Genomic DNA, 20,000 nt, shown 5'->3' with positions numbered 1-20,000 from the left:
ACCGCAGTAACCTAACAGCGCTTCGTTTGAGCGTGTAAGCGTTGGCTATTTATCACACATCGCCAACAGCTGGGGCGATAACCTAACCTACACTTCCCTAATGAATTTAATGTTGTCACATTGGCAAAAATTAGCAAGCGACTGATATTGCTGTTTTCGTGCTCAAATTAAGTGTAACCAACTGTCGGGTTATGTGTCGCAGGTGAGAAAGTGCGCATTTTTCCAGCGACACCTCTCCTTGTTACCAAATACCCTGGAGAGTACTGTACACCACAAATAGGCCTACGCCAAGACACAAATATTGAGTTTTAAAATAATATTTATTAACTAACAGAAATCTAAAAGAGTCCCGGGGCACCCCAAATCTATACAAGTCCGAAAATTCCAAATTTCATTGGAGATCCCCCCCACAGTCATCCGTTCCGAAGGAGGCGGAGGAGCGGTGGCCAGATGTCCATCCATTGCGAGGCTGGGGAGACAGGAAGAGCTTGGTGACAGTAGGCTTGATTCCATAGGCAGTCCAAATGACACTCACTTCCATAATTAAGTAGGCTACGCAGGTAATCGCTGCACTTATTTCCACGTGATTTACAACACTGCACTCGCTAGTCTAGGTTAAACGTTAGGGGTGAAGTTGCACAGCACTCGCACACGGCACGGCTCACTGCAAACAATGTGTGCTGCGATTCACCTGGGTAGGCCAGCGGTGTTAAAAGTGAGTCCAAGTACAACTGGGTTTGGAGAGAGAGAGAGAGGGGAAATATATGCTGGGAAATATATGCAATGTCATCTCATAATCATGGAGTTCCACAATGCGATTTCATCTGGGTCAGTCAGAAATGCATGCACCTTGCGCACCGGGAAGTGTGTTTTTTTCAAACAAGAAAACTGGTTCATCATATGCATGGCTTAAACTGACTTTAATGTTTGCCAACGTGCTATAGTTTTCCTCTCATAATAGCACCTGGCGACTGTGACCACAGTTAGATGACCTCGCGCGCGTAAACCCATTAAAATATAGCCTAGCCTTCTGTGGCTATTCAGAGCAATATGAACCAATCAGGTCGGCGTTGCTATTAAGCAAAATACATCCCTGATGTCTACTTAACTAAAATAAGATGCATTTGTCTAATATTTGGAGACATCGCCTTGGCTCTTTCTGCGGGGAATTAAGCGCCTCTCTCCCTCGCTCTCTCTCTCTCCCTCTCTCGCCCACACACACACACACACACACACACACACACACACACACACACACACACACACACACACACACACACACACACACACACACACACACACACACACACACACACTGTTTGGAGAGGACATATTTAAACTGTAACAGTTTAGGCAGTAGGGGAGAGCAGGGACTCATGAAACTCGGGACGAATGAAACACTGCGATTTACTCGAAAACTTTAACATCGCCTATCCGAAAGTATGAAAAGTCAAAGTTGTCAGGTTTACAGGCAAAAGGGATTTAAGTGTCAGTAGACACTGTCGGGACGAATGAAACACCCGTTTCATCCGTCCCTCTCGCCCATTGACTTAAAGCAGGATCAAAATAAAATGGGAGCACTTGAGATGACTATGTTCCAACTTGTCTTGAGCACCGTCGTAGCGCAACAAATCATTATCGTAAACATAGCCTAGATAATTGGAAATTACAAAAAATAGGCTACATTTTATAGACTTTGGCTATAGGCTAAGCCGACTCCTCTACCTGTTTGAATTAGTGCAGCCTTACAGGGAGGACGTTAATTTGGCATAGGTCAACTGCAAGAGACTAGGCCTACTAATTTGTGACTTGACGTGATGTGTGAATAATTAGGCTACGATATGCAACAGGCATATTTAGCCGCACTCAGTCATTCATTGGGTGAATGTCCCGACCCTGTGTGTCCGCGTGCATGCATGGGGGTGGGAAAAAAACACATCAAGCGTGCCATCACCACCCCATCCCCCCGGACGCACGAAACCCATTGAAGATCCAAGCAATTGTAGTCTGTCAGTATTTTAGTGTGGGCCCAGGTAGTTGAATTCCTGCATGGCCTGGTTATCTCAATAGTGCCAAGAAGATGTTTGCCCTCAGGCTAGTGTGTTCATAAAGCGCATGTTCGATTTGCTGTAATAGGCTACGATCAGTAAGCCTCAACTTGTCTGTCGTGTCTTTTCCTTCTTTCGATATTTTGTAAAATAGGCCCACGTTAAAGGCTAAATACGATAATAGGCCTAAATAAGGCTAATAAAGTGAGCTAAATAAGTCAGGCCTAAATAAAGTTGTTTTAGCCTATGAACTCAGGCAATGCAGAAATTTGCGGAGGGATTTTGGATAACTTGGCCTATAGGCTACCGATGGCTTTATGAACTTCATGACTGGGCTACAAGATAGTCGGGTAAGCATATTGACTTGTAGACCACCAACATCTGATGCTGAAGTGGGGAGGTGTGTTTTTTTCCACTTCAAATGTTCCCCGACACACACACACACACACACACACACACACACACACACACACACACACACACACACACACACACACACACACACACACACACACACACACACACACACACACACACACACACACAGATACGCGCTAATCGCTCTCTCTCCGTCTCCCCCTCTCTTTCTCGTTGTTGCTATACGTGCATCTGGATAGGCATAGGCAGTGTGGTCACCCAGCACAAATGCTGTGTGTTTTTTTTTTAAATGAAATCTTTATTCAGTTAGGTTGTGAACAGCGTTTCTCTTTCGATGTTGCGTCACCGTGGACAAGTGTCTGCTCGAAAACTTAATGCAAAGCGGCTAAAATGTTCAGAACGTGTTGAACTTTTCAGAACATGAATGTTTGTCTGTGGGGGAGGGGTGGGTTACAGCAGTGCAGTGCAGTGCAGTGCACGGGACTGCACAGCCTTTTGTGACATGTCGTGGCGCGACAGGTTATCCAGCCTCCGAAGGAGTCATAGTTCCCCAGTCATACTGTTGGTTCGCATCTCCACCGAAGCAACTGAATTTGCAGTCCTAATCACAGATGATTAGCCACACCTGGTGTAACAGATGTATTGTCATGTGTGCATCACATCCCCAGTTAACCGGAATCCCGTCGATCGCGCACAACAGCGCATTGAAAGGATGAAATGTTCACAAGCACCAATACAAAAAAAACCGTCTTCAACCTATTTAGTCCGTAGGTCTATCCTGAGGATATCCGTTCCTGACTTGAATAGGTAGTGCAGAAATAATTAACAGACATCACTTAGCCTATAAAGTTAGGAGCGGAATTGAGACGGTGAATGCAGGACAGAATTATGAAAACAAAACACCGTCGACTGGCGGTCTTGTTTAGGGATCACGCTTGTGTTATTATCAAATACCCAACGTTACGTGCAACGCGCAATTGGATGACTCTTTCCACTTGTAGCCTAAAACTGAGGGAGGATCAACATACAAATGAGCTACACTGAAGCAGATTACTCTGCTTCGCAAAAAAAAAAAACAGTGCACCAATAATACCCCAGTCTTCAACCTACTATTTAGGCTAACCAGATATATAGGCTAGTAATAGTATTAAGTTGTGCTACCTTGTTTTTTGTGGTAACGACAGTGTAGATCAGGTAATAACCTGCAATAGGGGAAGCGGCATGCGCCAGTTTTAAAGACGGAATGTCGTCGCCAAATGTAAAATCACCTCTCTCATGCTGACATGACGGGGCACTACTTCATTAGGCTACAATGTTGTTCATGTCTGTTTGACTCACACTATACCAGTGGTTCAATTTGTGTTTTTGTGCTCATCGCACAAATGAGACAGACAGGCTTGCTTGATAGGGCTATAAGCAAGCGACATCGGTCCACTCAAAATGGTCCGAACTCCGCCGCTTGATTTCATGTCTCCTCAGTCTCTCCATTACGGTTTATTAGTATACTCTGTTTTGCTATTTTCGTTATTCTTAGCCCTGGCATTACAGATGAAGCAACTGTGATCAGTGAGGTTGTGGAAACGGTTGAATAGGCCTATGGTCCTAAATTGGAAGCGGCCGATGCCAGTTTTGAAGACAGAATGTCGTCGCCAAATTTAAAATTCGATCTCTCTCATGCTGGCGTCACGGGACACACTTAATTACAATGGTGTTCCTGTCTGATTGACTCGGTTTTAATTGTCTTTACCGGTTCAAATTGTAGTAGGTATGCAAACTCTGTATCCTGAGGATACCCGTTCCTGGCTTGAATAGTGCTGAAATAAGTGAGGGACGGATTGGGAGACGGTGAATGCAAGACAGAAAAAAAGTCGAGTTTAAATTCACATTGTGGTCTTGTTTAGGGCTCACACTTGTGTTATTATCAAATGCCCTATCAAATGCCCAATGCTAAATAAAACATGCAATTTGCTGACTGTATTTCTACTACTACTAAAACTGGGGGACGGGCAAGGACGGAAGCACAAACAGACTACAGACACAGGCAGACGCTGCTCTGCAAAAGCGGTGCTATACTGCCCCCCGCATTCCGAATGGCCACAGGGTGTAATGATCACGGTACGCTGCCGCGGCCCGGCACGGTAGTGAGCAGATTGAAGTTACACCATCTGTACTGTCGCAAGGGGGAGGGGGGGAAAATCCCCCTTTAGGCAGACCTAAGGACTGTTCCATTCATTGTAGGAGCATTATGACACGCTCCTTCAGGCAGACTGGATTCTGGTCACGTTAGCTGCCCATAGAAACCTATTATGTTGGCATATCTCTATATTTAAAGAATCTCTGGCATAATGCTGTATGGCTCTATTGTCTGTTGGCTCGCTGGTGTGTCCATATAATGTCTCCCCCTGTTACCCCTCCCTGTGCCCCTATCTTATCCTCAGTGGCGGTTTTAGGAAATCTGAGGCCCTGAGCAAAGAACAATTTTGAGCCCTGCCCCCCTCAATAATCGATGAGGTACAAATGCAGGAACACGAATACCTTATGCGATGACGAGGTCCCTGATCGCGCGAGGCCCTGGGCAATTGCCCAACCGTACTCAATGCAAAGACCGCCTATGCTGCTTATCCTTCTCCGTGTCTTACCCAGCCCTGCTGCTCACGCTGTATCATGTCATGTCATGGGCAGCCGCGGCGTAATGGTTAAGGAGATGGGATGTACGATCAGAGGGTTGCAGGTTCAAATCCTACCCTCCCAATCCCTACCACACTTCATGGCTGAGGTGCCCTTGTGCAAGGAACCTAACCTAACACTGCTCCAAGGACTGTATCCCTGGCTGACCGTTTACCCTGTAAAAAAACCCCTCTAAGTGGCTTTGCATAAAAGTGTCAGTTAAAGGGATATGCCACTATTTTGGGGCTTAATACAGTTAAAATCGTTGGCCAGGGTTTATAAAGGTGGTAAAGTGTCTTATTTTTCATGTAAGCCGTTGTCTTGCTACAATGCTACACGGATCCATTGACTTTCACTAGCTTAGCGACATATTCCCTCTTTTAACTTGTCTTAAAGCAAGACAACGCTTAACATGAAAAATAAGACACTTTACCACCTTTATAAACCCCAGCCAATGATTTTAACTGTGTTAAGTCCCAAAATAGTGGCATATCCCTTTAAGTAATGTAATGTAATCAGGGCCCTACATTTACTTATTTTCACCACCAGCCAAAATGAGTTGTAGATGTTAATCTTACTAGCCAAACATACACTCACTAATGGGTCAAAGTGGCTAGTAAGTTTTCTTTTCTACTGGCCAAACTGAATGTTCACCAGCATTTGGACAGTTAATTTAGAGCCCTGAATGTAATGCAATGTCAGTGTCTCTATTCTTACCCAGCCTTTGGATAAAAGTGGCAGCTACTAAGTGTAATAACCTAATCCTAACCTTCAAGTCCCTCCATGGTCTGGCACCCCACTACCTCATGTAATGTAATGTAATGAAATATCAGTGTCTCTGTCTCTTACTCAACCCTGTGCTTCAGCTAAGTGTCATGTAATGTAATGTAATGTAATGTAATGTAATGTAATGTAATGTAATGTAATGTAATTGTCTCTGTGTCTTACCCAGCCCTGTGTTTCAGCTTCTTGTCCAGGATGCCGTCTCTGGAGACCAGCTTGTTAAACACCAGGATGCCGATCACCATGTTCACCTGTTGGAGACAATCGCCACACAGAGACAGTCGAGGTCACATCAGACCTACAGCCACCCTCACCCTCACCCCTACCCAGTCAGCATACCCGCACACACACACACACACACACACACACACACACACACACACACACACACACACACACACACACACACACACACACACACACACACACACACACACACACACACACACACACACACACACACACACACACACACACACACACACACAGCATACCAATTGGGTATCAGCACAGGACTCATGTCATGTCATCCCAAGGTGAAGGTTAAGTGGCCTCCTGGCGCGGTCTCGTTCCATTCTGATTACTCGGTCAATATTGTGTGTGACATTTCATTTCAACATCACCCTCCACACCCACCCACCCACACACATGCAGTCTTGCAGACTGGGCAACATGAAAAGCCTCTGGGAACTTCTGGCTTTTCCAGTAATACTGCCCTTGGGTTAAAGAGAAGGCAGGTAGCCTTTTTATGTACCCTTGCCATGTCTGACCATCCCACTGACCCAAGATGCGTTCCACTTGTAAAGAGTCTTTGAGTGTTATGAAAAGCGCTCTATAAAACCAATAATAATAATAATAATAATAATAATAGATCAGTTTTATATAGCAGCGCCTTTCTTGGTACTCAAAGCCGATATGCATTATTATTATTACTATTATTATTATTTTATTATAATTATGATCATTATTATATGACATTATAACTAGATAAGGGAATGGGGGAAACATGAAGTTGCTCACCAGAACCACCGCGGCCGCCGGCCCCACGAAAGCGTACAGTAGACCTCCTTCAAGTGACAGCCAGCAACTGAAGAAAGAAAAGAGACGAGTTGAGCGCAAGAGAGAAAGAAAAAAACAGAGGGAAAGAAAAGAAAAGAGCAGATATCAGCAGAGGGTCCATAAAAATGAACACAGAGCATTAAGTTAATGGTGCATGGCTGTGTACAGTTGTGTCCTCTTCTGGCATCCAGGGAGGACTAGCCATATGCTGAGGATTCAGATGAGCACGTTTCACTGACGCTGGGTGGGTGGATGAGTGGGTGGCTGGCTGTTAGTTGTGTGTGTGTGTGTGTGTGTGTGTGTGTGTGTGTGTGTGTGTGTGTGTGTGTGTGTGTGTGTGTGTGTGTGTGTGTGTGTGTGTGTGTGTGTGTGTGTGTGTGTGTGTGTGTGTGTGTGTGTGTGTGTCTGTGTGTGTGTGCGTGTGCGTGTGTGTGTGTGTGTGTGTTGGGGGGGGGGGGGTTGGAAAGAAATAGCAGAGAAGTTAAAACGCAGTTTATTCCCTGGGACGCCCTTCAGGGACACAACTCAGGAGAAAATTGCGCGCCATAAAAATATCGCGCCGGGGCCTTCGGGGATTATTTAGAGCTGTTGTTGTTTTGGAAAAGAGTGTGGTGGTTGCAGCGGACACCATTTGTTGCACTTAATATTTCATATCAAAGCCAAAAATTGGCTGATAGAAAGAGAGAGAAAATGAAAGTGAGAGAAAAGAGAGAGAGAGGAAAATGGAGAAGTAAAAAATATCTGAGGCTGATAGAGGCACACAGAGAGAGAGAGAGAGAGAGAGAGAGAGAGAGAGAGAGAGAGAGAGAGAGAGAGAGAGAGAGAGAGAGAGAGAGAGAGAGAGAGAGAGAGAGAGAGAGAGAGGTGTTCTTACTATTGTGGTGTTCCGTAGCCTTTAGTTTTCGTGAAGCCCATGGAGATGGCCACCACCAGAGCAGGAAGTCCTGTAGAGACACACAAACAACAAGCAATAAACAATAAACAGGAAGTCCTGTAGACACACAAACAACAAACAGGAAGTCCTGTAGACACGCAAACAACAAACGATAAATAGGAAGTGCAATAAGCAGGAAGTCCTGTAGGGAGGATAAACAAACAACATAGTGCACAATAAACAGCAATTCGTCAGCTGCTTCACGCCTCCTCCTTAGCACATAAACAACAGCAGCACAAATGATCTGTGGCGAGACTGAGACCTCAAGCTCCAGCCTCCCAGCATGGAGACCTACTACTAGGTCGGCCTTGTTAGTCACATTCACATTGTGTTGCAGTGGCCTTGGTCTCCGGCTCTCAGAGCGCAAGACGTTTCCAGCGTGACTTCCCTTGCTGTGCAATCTACGGTACAATATATGGGTTGATCCACAGACCTGATATCGGCACCTGCTAGGGCTGTAACAATATTGTATCAAAACGAGAAATCGTGATACGCAGAGTCACAATACTGTATCGCAGTGCAAGAAGGCAGTATCGTGATAAGCCATTTCAAAGTTCTGTCACTCTTCAGTTCGGAAAACAACCACATGATATGATGTAACAGTGCTTCCAAGCTTCAAATCATCATCATTATTATTTTTGAACATTAAAATTAGCAGCCTCTTCTACCTATAAACTATCATAGTTTTTATTTGTAATTTTATGTTATAATGTTGGCAAATGTGAAGAAAAAAAACATATTAATGAATTTAATAAGATGCATTTTAAAAATCGTGGCGTGTATCGAACCATAGGTCAAAGATCGTGATACGAACCAAATCGTTACAGCCCTAGTATCTGCCCCTCCTCCCGGCCCTCAGGCACAATATAATGACCCCTGTGTATTTCATATTGGCACGGAGGACCATAAAAGAAGTGCAGTCATCTCAATCTCTGCCGTGTGCCAAAAAATCACACGCAGAGAGGCAAAAAAGCAACGGTTTGGCAGAAAGACATTGCCACAAACAGATATTAGCAGCAAGAACATAACGGGCTGCCCCTTAGCAACACAAGGATCTTAACAACAGCACTGTATGTCCTCTTACAACACAGCAATACGTGTAGCTACTACACACACGCACGCACGCACGAACGCACGCACGCACATACATACACGCACCCATGCACGCTCACACAAACATACTGGTCGTTCATACAGTGTCTCTCTCTTCACTGCCTCGACTCTACTGTTTTTTTTTCCCTTTCATGTACTTATTTATTAATTTCTTGCCTGTTGCCTGTGCTTGGAATATTAACACCTTCCGCCTCCTCCGCACTGACATGTGCTCCGAGGTCTGTGGTGGCAGTTGGTTTGTCCGAGGAGGGCAGCGATCACCCACGCCCCTCTGCCCAAACCGTCCCCTCTCCCACTCCCTCTCCCAACGCCCACCTACACCTCTCTACCTCTCCAACTCCCATCCCCTATCCCACTCCCCCAACTGCACCTAAGCCCCTCTCCCCAAACTGCACCCATGGCTCCCATTCCCCCCCACCCTCTCCCACCACAGCCCCAGCCCCAGCTCCCCATGCTCGTCTCTACGGCTTGCTGCATTTCACAAAAAGGTCACATTTGGTGTCCAGACTAGTGACAAATTAAGGCACAGCCAAACAAACACACAAACAGACAAACAAGCAAATTAACACATACATGTACATAATAATCCCATGGCTGAAGTACCTATGAGCAAGGTAAATAAACCCACATTGCTCCAAGGACTGTAAACAACACCTTGTACCTAAATAGCTTCAATTCTCTTGGGAGTGCAATGAATATACATACGGACAATATACACATACTTATTTATTGTATAAATGTAGTGGAAATTTGTAAACATAAAAGCTGAATGTCTCAATCCAACGTATGGATCTGTGTGTGGAGCTCAGGTTGCAGGAGGTACAGTAGGTTACACTGGGGAAAATGTCTGCAAGCTGCACTGGAGAAAAAGGTCTGCAGTGTGCAGTGGGGAAAGGGTCTGCATTAGCAATCCAGCATCTCCATGAGGCTCAGACCGCCACACAAAACTGCTCCCTCAGCTTTACACGGCAGCTGATTGCTATAGCAGAGATTGATTTATTAGGAATACCTGTGCATGACAAATCCTCTGTGCGGTGGTGAAAATTGGGCATTGTTGGGCACAGTTTAAATCCCACTTTGCCCTAATTTTAGGCACACAGATGTGCGTGATTGTTATAACTATTATTTGGAGAGATTTTTCCCGGAGGAGTTAGACAGGCACGAAAGCAGCAATTTGTGGCGTATGTTTGTGCATTCGTGGCGTGCTTCCAGGAGAGACGGGAGGACATGTCTGACAGTGACGCTCCGCTCTGTGCCCGACCGTACCAACAGACTGCTTAGCAACGGTTGTTAAGGAACTTGTGTCGTCGTGTCGGAGAGAAGACGGACCTAGCAACAGGTTTGTTTCACAGAGCGCGGCAGTCTCCTTGTATTATTTTTTTTTAAAGAATATTCATCACCATTGTCTTCCATCAGATATCGGTAGGCTGCAGTACATTTGTTGAGAAATGCATTCAATTCAGTGATAAATGCAAAACAATGTAATTTGACGATTTCCAACAGATAGACTGCAGTGCATTTGCTGGGAATGGATTCAATCAATGATAAGTGCAACAAAAACGTAATTTGACGATTTTCCAACAGGCTTTTAATTATAATCACGAATGTGACTAATTACGGTCACGTCAAAGCATTCAACTAGGTACAGTAGGTGAGCAAGGCTAATCACATATCTAGCAAGATGACAGAAACAGTCAATCATTTTTATTTTCTCTGCTTTGTCTCTGCTTTTTTATCTTTCATTCTTTTTTTATCAGCTTGCAGCAGAGCAGAAGCATGAGGGAGACAGAGCCTTGTTTGTTGCTAGGTAACTAGGAGAATGAATGTTAGCACTTTTCCAATCAATTTGATTTCTCCTTTTTTCTGAGAGGCAACTGGTGTGTGTGTGTGTGTGTGTGTGTGTGTGTGTGTGTGTGTGTGTGTGTGTGTGTGTGTGTGTGTGTGTGTGTGTGTGTGTGTGTGTATGTGAGTGTGTGTGTGTGCGTGCGTGCATGCATGCATGCGTGTGTGCACGTGTGTGTGTGTGTGTGTGTGTGTGTGTGTGTGTGTGTGTGTGTGTGTGTGTGTGTGTGTGTGTGTGTGTGTGTGTGTGTGTGTGTGCGTGAAATAGGAAGAGAAAGTGGATGGCCAGATGGATGGAGAGGGACATCACATTCTGAAGTACCCCCATAAGTAATGGGCTCTTGGACTTGGGAGCAGAAGAATGACATCCAATGAAAAAAAAGGGCAGAACATTTCGACCCACTGAGCCAGTGGAGATGGCTGCAATAAAGAAGAAGAAGAAAAAAAAACCCCTGAGTGTTTCTCTCCTGACGCAACAGCTCCCGTCAAAAGGCAATGGCAGAGCGTGATGCGGCAGACCCGGCGTATTCAGACCCCCCCCTCTGACGCAGCAGGCTATTTCCCTCCAGACATAGTCATGGTGGCTGCTGGTGTTGCAGATCAATACCGGTTCATTACGCTCATTTAGCCCCGTGCTCTCCAACATGGAGGCCGCTAGTGGAGTGGTCTCCTCATGGCCAAACAGCCTCGCAGCTGCTCCGAAAGTAAATAAATAATAAAAAATAATATCAAAGAGCCTGCCATTAATGTCAATAAGCCTCCCTGTCGAAATCAAATTAACTTTGTGAAGACTTGGCTTTCTAATGAGTTATTTATTTTCCTTATATAATTAACATTTTCCTTCCTCATAGTAGTAGACGAATGGGCATCTGAGTCGTTCAGTCAGTCAGCCCCTCTGCCCCCTGACTAAAATGGCTGAGTCACCGCGGGTGAGTAAGCCCCCTTACACTGCAATTTAGTCTACGAGGCCCTTTCCTTCTTTCCTTACGCTCCACAGCGAGTCGTGCTTTACCGCACAGCGCGGAGCATGCCAATATTCTCATTATAGACAGTAATGATTTCCGCTCTGCAACCAGTATTAGCTATAGGGAGACGAGTAATAGCTATACGGAGACAAAAAGGAGACCAGTATTAGCTATAGGGAGACCAGTGTTAGCTATAGTCAGACAGAAGGAGACCAGTATTAACTATACAGAGACAAAAAGAGACCAGTATTGCCGCGCGAACACACCAGCCGCGACCTGAGCGAGGCGTGCGATGGAAGTAATTGACTTTGTATTGAGTTGCGCAAGAAAAGCGATTTGGGCGACTTGAGGCGATTCGCGCAACAAGAGCGACAGTTTGTAGTTGAACTCCTGGGAATATTATGCAAATTAGCTATGACGCGGTTCGGCAACAGCCGCCACAGCCCATGGGAATGTTGAAATGCTTGCATTCTGCTTTCAACGAACATACTTTTGGCGCGCGAATCGCTCATATCGCTCTTGCTGCACAGAAGCGATTCTCTGTCGCTTGAATCTCATCGCGGCCGGTCTATTCACCCGGTAAGCTATACAGAGCCAAAGGGAGACCAGTATTACTGTAGCTATTGTCAGACAAAAGGTGAATCAGCGACTAGGAGGCGATGGTGCAACTGCAGCATTAGAAATCGAGCCTTTGAGCCAGGAGCCAGCAGTCATCTCCCACCTCAGGAGCAATCTCCCACCTACACGTACCTCTCTCAATCCCTCTCAGCATACAGTACATGGGTATAATCCCCCAACAGCACTGGATCTGGCACTCACAACACAAAGCCTCTTTATGATTCATCTTGTCAACATTATTTCTGGATTTTTTCTTTGCATCTTCTGGTAATGCTCAGAATGTGAATGCGTGCACACTGCTCTGTTGACGTCATGGTGCAGAGCTTTGGCGGTGTTGTGTGGCACCAAACCCATCTTTTAAACTACATGGGATGCAATAATAATAAAAGTAACAACAACAACAATAATAATAATAATAATAATAATAATAATAATAATAATAATAATAATAATATGTATCTATGGGGTACTCCAAGAATATGGTTAAGTGATCAACCTGGCTAAGTTAACCTACAGGAAGAGGTAAATCTGCTAGTAAGCCTGCCCACAGGTGTCATTTAGTTATGAACATGAGCACTCCAGGCTCTTCTAGTAGATGATTTACCACTACCTCGAGTGTTACTTAACATGGTTTACTACTGATCCAGTTTGTTAATTCAATGTTAAAGAGTAGGACCAATGCTGTGTGTGTATAATGAATACATGTGAATGTATGCATAGAGCCAGGTCCCAAAATTGTAAAAGAGCTGTAGGCATTTTTTTAGGAAAAGCAAATCAAGAATTGTATTGATATGATTTTGGGTGCTGATTCCATTTCTGCCATATGCCGGTTACGAAAAGTCACGGTTTAGCCGTAAACAATAACATAAAAATGGCCGCCACTATATTTTGAGTTAATGCGATAACATTAGAACGGATTGTAATAGTTCAACTCACCCCATCCCAGGCACAGGAAGCGCTTGCGGATGAGCCTGGTCCGCACCTTCCCCGTGACCGCCATGTAGGACTGCCATGCCTCCGTCAGGACCCAGCAGAATGATGCCAGGAAAAAGAAGTGCAGGAAGGCCGTCGTCATCGTGCACACTCCCTGTTAGGAGAGCCCAGGAGAGAGAGAGAGGGGGACAGACAGAGGGACAGAGACAGGGAGGGACACAGAGAGAGAGAGAGGGGGGGAAAGAGAGGGACAGAGAGGGATGACAGACATTAAAAAACTGGGCTTGGCTTGTTGTAGGACGTTAATCCCCAGACGCTGTCGAAAAGGGGAACAATGTTCAGCAGAGTTGTAAAAAAATAATGCAACCAGGCAACTTTCTTGCGATGAAAGTATATTTGGGCTGTGCATGCCAAGTGCCAGAGCATAATTAAGCATCCTAATCACACTCTTTTGTTTCTCTGACAGACACAGCATCTGGTATCCAGTCCAGTAAGCCTCTTTTTGGAACACGAAAACAAGAAAGATGATACATCTCCGTTACATAACACATACCCAAATCGCACCCCAAGCCCCCCGCATAGTGGTAACCACCACACACACAAAGAACTGCCATTTTGTCACGTTATCTCTCAGTGAAAGGTCCTGTTTAACTCTGAGTCATTTAGCTGCAGCTACCGTATGACTGCACACTTTCAGCTTGTACATCGGCGAAAAGAGGCGAATCACGCTATGCTGTCTGGATGTGAGAGGCATGGCTTGGTGTTTGTGGAGGAGGCTGCAGGGTACAAAGTAGGCCTCCTCTCCTCTCCTCTCCTCTCCTCTTCTCTCCTCTCCTCTGCTTTCCTCTCCTCTTCTCTCCTCTCCTCTGCTTTCCTCTCCTCTCCTTTGCTCTTCTCTTCTCTCCTCTCCTCTGCTCTCCCTTCTCCCCTCCTCTCCTCTCTTCTTTTCTTTTCTCCTATCCCCTCCTGTCCTCTCCTTTGCTGTCCTCACTTCTCCCCTCCCCGCTATGCTGTCTCGATTTGAGAGGCACAGCTTGGAGGCTGCAAGGTAGGCCTCCTCTCCTCTCCTATCCTCTCCTCTCCTCTCTTCTCCACTCCTCTCCTCTCTTCTCCACTGCTCTCCCCTCCTCTCCTCTCCACTGTTCTCCTCTCTCCTCCTCTCCTCTCCTCTCCTCTCCTCTCCTCTCCTATCCTCCCCTCTCCTATCCTATCCTCTCCACTCCCCTCCTCTCCTCTCCTCTCCTCTCCTCTCCTCTCGTCTACTCTCTTCTCCACTGCTCTCCTCTCCTCTCCACTGCTCTCCTCTCCTCTCCTCTCCGTTCCTCTCCTCCTCCACTGCTCTCCTCTCCACTCCTCTCCTCTCCTCTCCTCTCCTCTCCTCTCCTCTCCTCTCTCCTCTCCTCTCCTCTCCTCTCCTCTCCTCTCCACTGTTCTCCTCTCTCCTCCTCTGCTCTGCAGCAGCAGGGCATTGGTATGCAAGACAGTGCTGGTAACCACGTGGGCCAAGGTCACGCTGCTCGGCTGGCTGCCTGGCTGGCTATGGGGGTGGGAGGGGGAGGTGGAGGAGGTGGAGAGGGAAGAGTGGGAGAATGGAGAGGGGTGTGAGAGTGGAGAGGGGTGGGAGGCGAGGGGAAAGAGAGGGAGAGGTGTGGGAGGGGAGCTGGAGGTGGAGGAGGATAGAGGAGAGGTGGGGGCGGGGGCGGTGGGGGGAGGTGTGTGGGGGGGTGGCAGAGTGGAAATGTGTGGGAGTGGGGCGGGGAAGAGTGGGGAGTGGAGAGGTGTGGGGTACAGGGCGAGAGGGAGAGGGAAGGCATGGGACGAGAGGGGCTGGAATTACCCAAGATTCACTGCTCCCTGAGCGATGACAAGACGGCCATGATGCTAGGGAGATGTGCCAAAAAAAAAAAAAACAGAAGCAGGCTGGCTGGTTCCCCAAAGCCAGTTTACATCTGAAATAGAGCCTGCACTTTGCCTCTATGCTAAATAGTGATTAGCAGATTGATGTGCTGCAGAGGTGTAGATCTGTGTTGTCAGTGATAGAATATGAAATGACAACAAAAACCATCAACAGTGGCATTGAGAGAGCTTTTGTCTCTGCATTATACAACGCAAAGCAAAATGATCTATGATCAATGTCAACGGGCCATATGGTATGCAGATCCAGAACAGAGGTGCCTTTCTTGAAAGCGCAGTTGTTAGCAGTTAGCAACTTCGGTAGTTGCTAATGGGAAATTGCATTGCAACCAACAAAGTAACTAACGTATTTAGCAACTATGCTTTCGAGAACTGCACCCCAGAACAGCTGCATTGAAAGTTCCTGCAATCACATAATAATGGCATAATCAGCTTCAAATGTAAAAAGGATTGATATGCATGAGGTTAGTTTGTGTAGGCTTGATAATGCTGCCACAGTGACAACATAAGCTTGGATTACTTAAGATTGCATTTTAAAAAACAAAACAAAGACAGACAGAAATGAATTCCCACCGGTAATCCGTGGCATCAGAAGTAAGTCAAAATGTATTCGGATATAAAAAGGTGTCACAGCGTGGCGGCAGATGAAAGGGAGAGAGGGAGCGTGTGTGGCAACGAGGCAGGGTGGGGGGTGTGGTAAGCAGCTAGTACATTAAGTGCTGCTGTTTATCAAAATAAGGCAATATAGTCTCTGGCTCTCAAAGCAATGCAAATGTGATGGCTGTATGTCGGAGAGCTCCTCTGTCTCTGTGATTCTCATCTGGGATAAGGGTTTCTGCTAAATCGTGTGCAGCCTGTGAACCGTAGGAGTTCTGGGTTTTTTTTTTTTGGATCTCCTGTGCTGAATAACAAATGGGTTACGTAAATCTTCCATCCCGTGGTGGTAGCATATCATATCCCATATCTCTTCTTAAGGCCTGAGCTTTTTTCGATTGTATATACAAGTACCATATCAAGTGAACTTGATCTCGGAGACATACGGTACATCAACACGGTGTCTGCCTTACTGAAGAAGATGTGACTGCTACTGCTAGTACACCACAATACCATGTATACAACAGAAGACAGGACAACAGAAGGCAGAATAGTCAAGACAATCATTAGTCAAGTATATCATTTTGGGCTTTTTTTGCCTTCATCAGGATAGAACAGTGCAAGAGTCGACAGGAAACTAGGGGGAGAGAGAGAGAGAGATGTGGAAGGGTTGGGAAATGACCCAAGCCAGGGGAACATTTTATTTGGGCACAGGGTTCCATATTAGCCCTTGCGTATAGCCCCCCTATTCACTGATGTATACCAATTTCCACCAAATAAACAGTAGTTGTTGAAAATGATGGTGATAATGATAATGATATTCATGATGATGATGATGGTGATGGTGGTGTTGGTGGATGTTGCTGCTGCTGCTTATGATGATGACTTAAGCGCAATAATGGGCTTCACACGGCATACGAGCGGCAGCGTTTATGCAATGTTAAAAACCTCTGAGAGGTTAGCAGCTCTACGACTGTAATGCTATGCCGACTGTTAACACATTCAACATGCATAAATTCAAGCTAATCCAAATGTAGTGCCATCCATTATCCTTCACTTTCGTATCTGGTGAGAAAACAGATGAAAGTGAAATGGCTCAGACTAAAAAAAAAGAAAAAAAAAGAATGAACGAACGAAAAAAAAAAACAGATGGGAAGCCTAATTAACATCGGCTGATTTCCACAGCACATGGCATGGCTGCCTTTGACTGTCTTCCTGCCTCTTCTATTTGTGGGGAGTAGCTGCCCTCTCCACCCCGCTGTTCATCCCCTCTGCTCTTGGGGTAAAATTAAACTCACGAGAATAGAAAAAAGATTTTTTACATTTTTTTTGTGAGTGGATCCACTTTGAGAACTACTGCAGGATGCAGGAGAATGAATCTGTGGGCGATGAAAACAATAACGATGTCTGCATTGAGACGAGGACGCTGCAGCTCATTGCTCAGTGTTTTTATGTGTTGATTTTCACATGCTGTTCATGTTCGGGCCCCTGATGGAGCTTTTCAAAACACACTGTCCAGATGTTTCAGCGAGCCCTGCGCCAACACCAGCCACATCTGTGGGAGACGAGCAGTTTGTAGGCTCAGTCTCATTGGCAAAGTTCAAAAGAAGGGAAGCCAGGCAAACATCCATTGCCCCAATCTGCCAACTGCGGTCCACAACCACGGCAACCACATTATGGCAAGTCCAGTCAGGTCAAGTAACATTTAAAGGGTTTCATTGCAAAACGGTGTCCATTTTGTGGAATGTTGGGAGATTGGCATTTTTGTATTGGGCATTCCATTGCATTGCAAAATGCATTTTATCTAGGTTTAAAAAATATGTTCCCAAAATATTTGTGAATGGCAAGAATTTGCACATACTGTAGATGACAGGACCTCTGAACAATCATTTTCAATAATAAAATGCAAAAGTCAAAAATGGTGGATGCACCGTTTTGCAATAAAAGTCTTCATTTATTTTTATAGCCCATTTCATACACAGAAAGGCAACCCAATGTGCTTCAAAAACAACGGTAAATGCAGAGCTACAGTACTCTGGAAATGCCATTTCACACTAACAATAGTCAATGGAGGGATTTCTGGGACTGTGTGGTGATTTTCACAGCAGGAGCAGTGTTGTACAGTATATGAATTGGAATGCGCTTCATGGTTAGGTGAGGAGGTAGGGCATGAAAATGAGAACGCAGTGTCCACACGCACTCCCAGGGAGGAGAGTCATGCGTGAGCACAATACAGTATACAATACAATAAAAGTCAAACAAATGCACTCCTGCGTGTGGCCCTCAATCCCTGCTCTCTGCCAGAAGGCACCACTGAAGTGTATCATCATCTGCAAATGAGCTTATAGACCAGACTACATACAGTGCATATTGACCCCCCCTCCCATTCCCCATTCCCACAGCTGCACATGTAATGCTCTTTCAGATGAAAAATAGCTATGCATGCTGCAGCCTCCAGTACAGTAGTACTCATTTGCCCTAATTGTCCATGAGCATCGATTATGCCTTTTACAGCACATTTCATCCCTGGAAAACACAGATGTTGGACTGCGAGCTGTCCACACACCGACCGGACTACAGAGACAACAACAACAACACACAACACAGAAGTGCACTGAAGCACAGCACAGCACTGCAAAAGAGTCTACAGGCGTTTTATAGTTCATGTGAGCATGTGCATGCCGTACCTACAGAGTAGATTAGCATCACATGGTCGAATCGGGAACAGAGGTATGGAGGACGGGTGGAGGGAGAGAGTGAGGGAGGGAGGGAGGAGGGAGGAGGTGTGGTGGGTAGGAGGTGGTGATAGTGGTGACGGTGGAGGAGGGCCAGAGGGAGAGGATGGATGGATGAAGTGGAAGGAAGAAGGGAGGAGGTGTGATGGACAGGAGGTGTTGGAGGTAATGGTGGAGGGAGAGAGGGAGGGGTTGGAGGAGGGAGGTGGAGGGAGGAGGTGTGATGCGCAGGAGTTGTTGGAGGTAATGGTGGAGGGAGAGAGGGAGGACGTGTGATGGGCAGGAGTTGTTGGTGGAGGGAGGTAGGGAGGAGTCTGAGGAGGTGGAGAGAGGAAGAAGGAGGTGTGATGGGCAAGAGGTGGTGATAGTGGTGATGTCGGAGGAGGGAGAGGGAGGAGTCGGAGGAGGTGGAGGGAGAGAGGGAGGGAGGCGGTGTGGTGGTGTTGGAAATGGTGGCAGAGGAAGAGAGGGAGGGATTGGAGGAGGTGGAGGGAGGGAGGGTCGGACGAGGGTTGATGGGCAGGAGGTGGAGGTGAAGGTGGCGATAGTGGTGATGGTGGAGAGAGGGAGGAGGTGGAGGGTTGATGGGCAGGAGGTGGAGGTGAAGGTGGAGGTGGCGAAAGTGATGATGGTGGTGATGGTGGCGAATGCCATGGCTCTGGATTCTGGTGGAGTACGGACTTAGTTGGAAGCCACAGAGTGCGAGAGAGAGAGAGAGAGAGCTGCACTGCACTGCCCTTTACAAAGGCAAATAGCCGGGAGACGTGGAGCCCGAGCGGAGCCCAGCTAGCCAGCGTCGCCATGGAAACTAGGGAGACGAGGCAAAAAGCATACTGCAAGACTGACGTCAGAAGGAGGCAGGAAGATGGAGGAAAGATACAGGATACACTATGTTTGGCACTGTGTGTGTGCGTGTGTGTGTGTGTGTGTGTGTGTGTGTGTGTGTGTGTGTGTGTGTGTGTGTGTGTGTGTGTGTGTGTGTGTGCGTGCGTGCGTGCATGTGTGTGTATGTATGTGTGTGTGTGTGTGCGCGCGTGCGTGCATGCATGTGTGTTTGTGTTTATGGAAGCATGCGTGCATTGCGTGGGCATGTGCCTGTGTGTGCAACAATCTCATTTGATAGCAGTAGTAGCCAACAAACAAATAAGGAGCCCTCTGCATGAGTTGGGGGTTAGGGTGTGCGGACCAATTAGCTACTTGTGCACAGCTGGTGGCTGGCTGTAAAGCGTGCCCACCAGCACGTAAACACCAGTCATCTCCGATGGCTGCGGAGACAGCCGGCAGCAACAACCCTACGTGGAGCACACAACAACAAAACTAGCCTACAATGTATCACGAACAGCACAGAGGTAGAGAGAGAGAGAGAGAGAGAGAGAGATAGCGAGAGAGAGAGAGCAGAAGACACATGCGCATTCAA

At 46.4% G+C, this 20,000-nt stretch overlaps 1 protein-coding gene across 1 annotated transcript in view; it reads right to left on the bottom strand.

Moving 5' to 3' along the window:
• The window catches only part of adgrb3 (adhesion G protein-coupled receptor B3), a 277,961-nt gene that overhangs the window by 20,653 nt on the left and 237,308 nt on the right, over nt 1-20,000 (bottom strand). The window contains exons 19-24 of the mRNA XM_063191037.1: nt 13,344-13,494; nt 7,810-7,879; nt 6,897-6,963; nt 6,042-6,127; nt 4,411-4,421; nt 3,820-3,826 (exon numbers count right to left, since the gene is read on the bottom strand). Coding sequence (XP_063047107.1) covers nt 3,820-3,826; nt 4,411-4,421; nt 6,042-6,127; nt 6,897-6,963; nt 7,810-7,879; nt 13,344-13,494 — 392 coding nt within the window. The remainder of the gene's footprint in view (nt 1-3,819; nt 3,827-4,410; nt 4,422-6,041; nt 6,128-6,896; nt 6,964-7,809; nt 7,880-13,343; nt 13,495-20,000) is intronic.

The sequence above is a fragment of the Engraulis encrasicolus genome, chromosome 24 (genome assembly GCF_034702125.1).
Source record: "Engraulis encrasicolus isolate BLACKSEA-1 chromosome 24, IST_EnEncr_1.0, whole genome shotgun sequence".
Lineage (NCBI taxonomy): Eukaryota > Metazoa > Chordata > Actinopteri > Clupeiformes > Engraulidae > Engraulis > Engraulis encrasicolus.
Note: the sequence above shows the minus strand (reverse complement) of the source record. Positions and strands in the feature narration are given on the sequence as shown.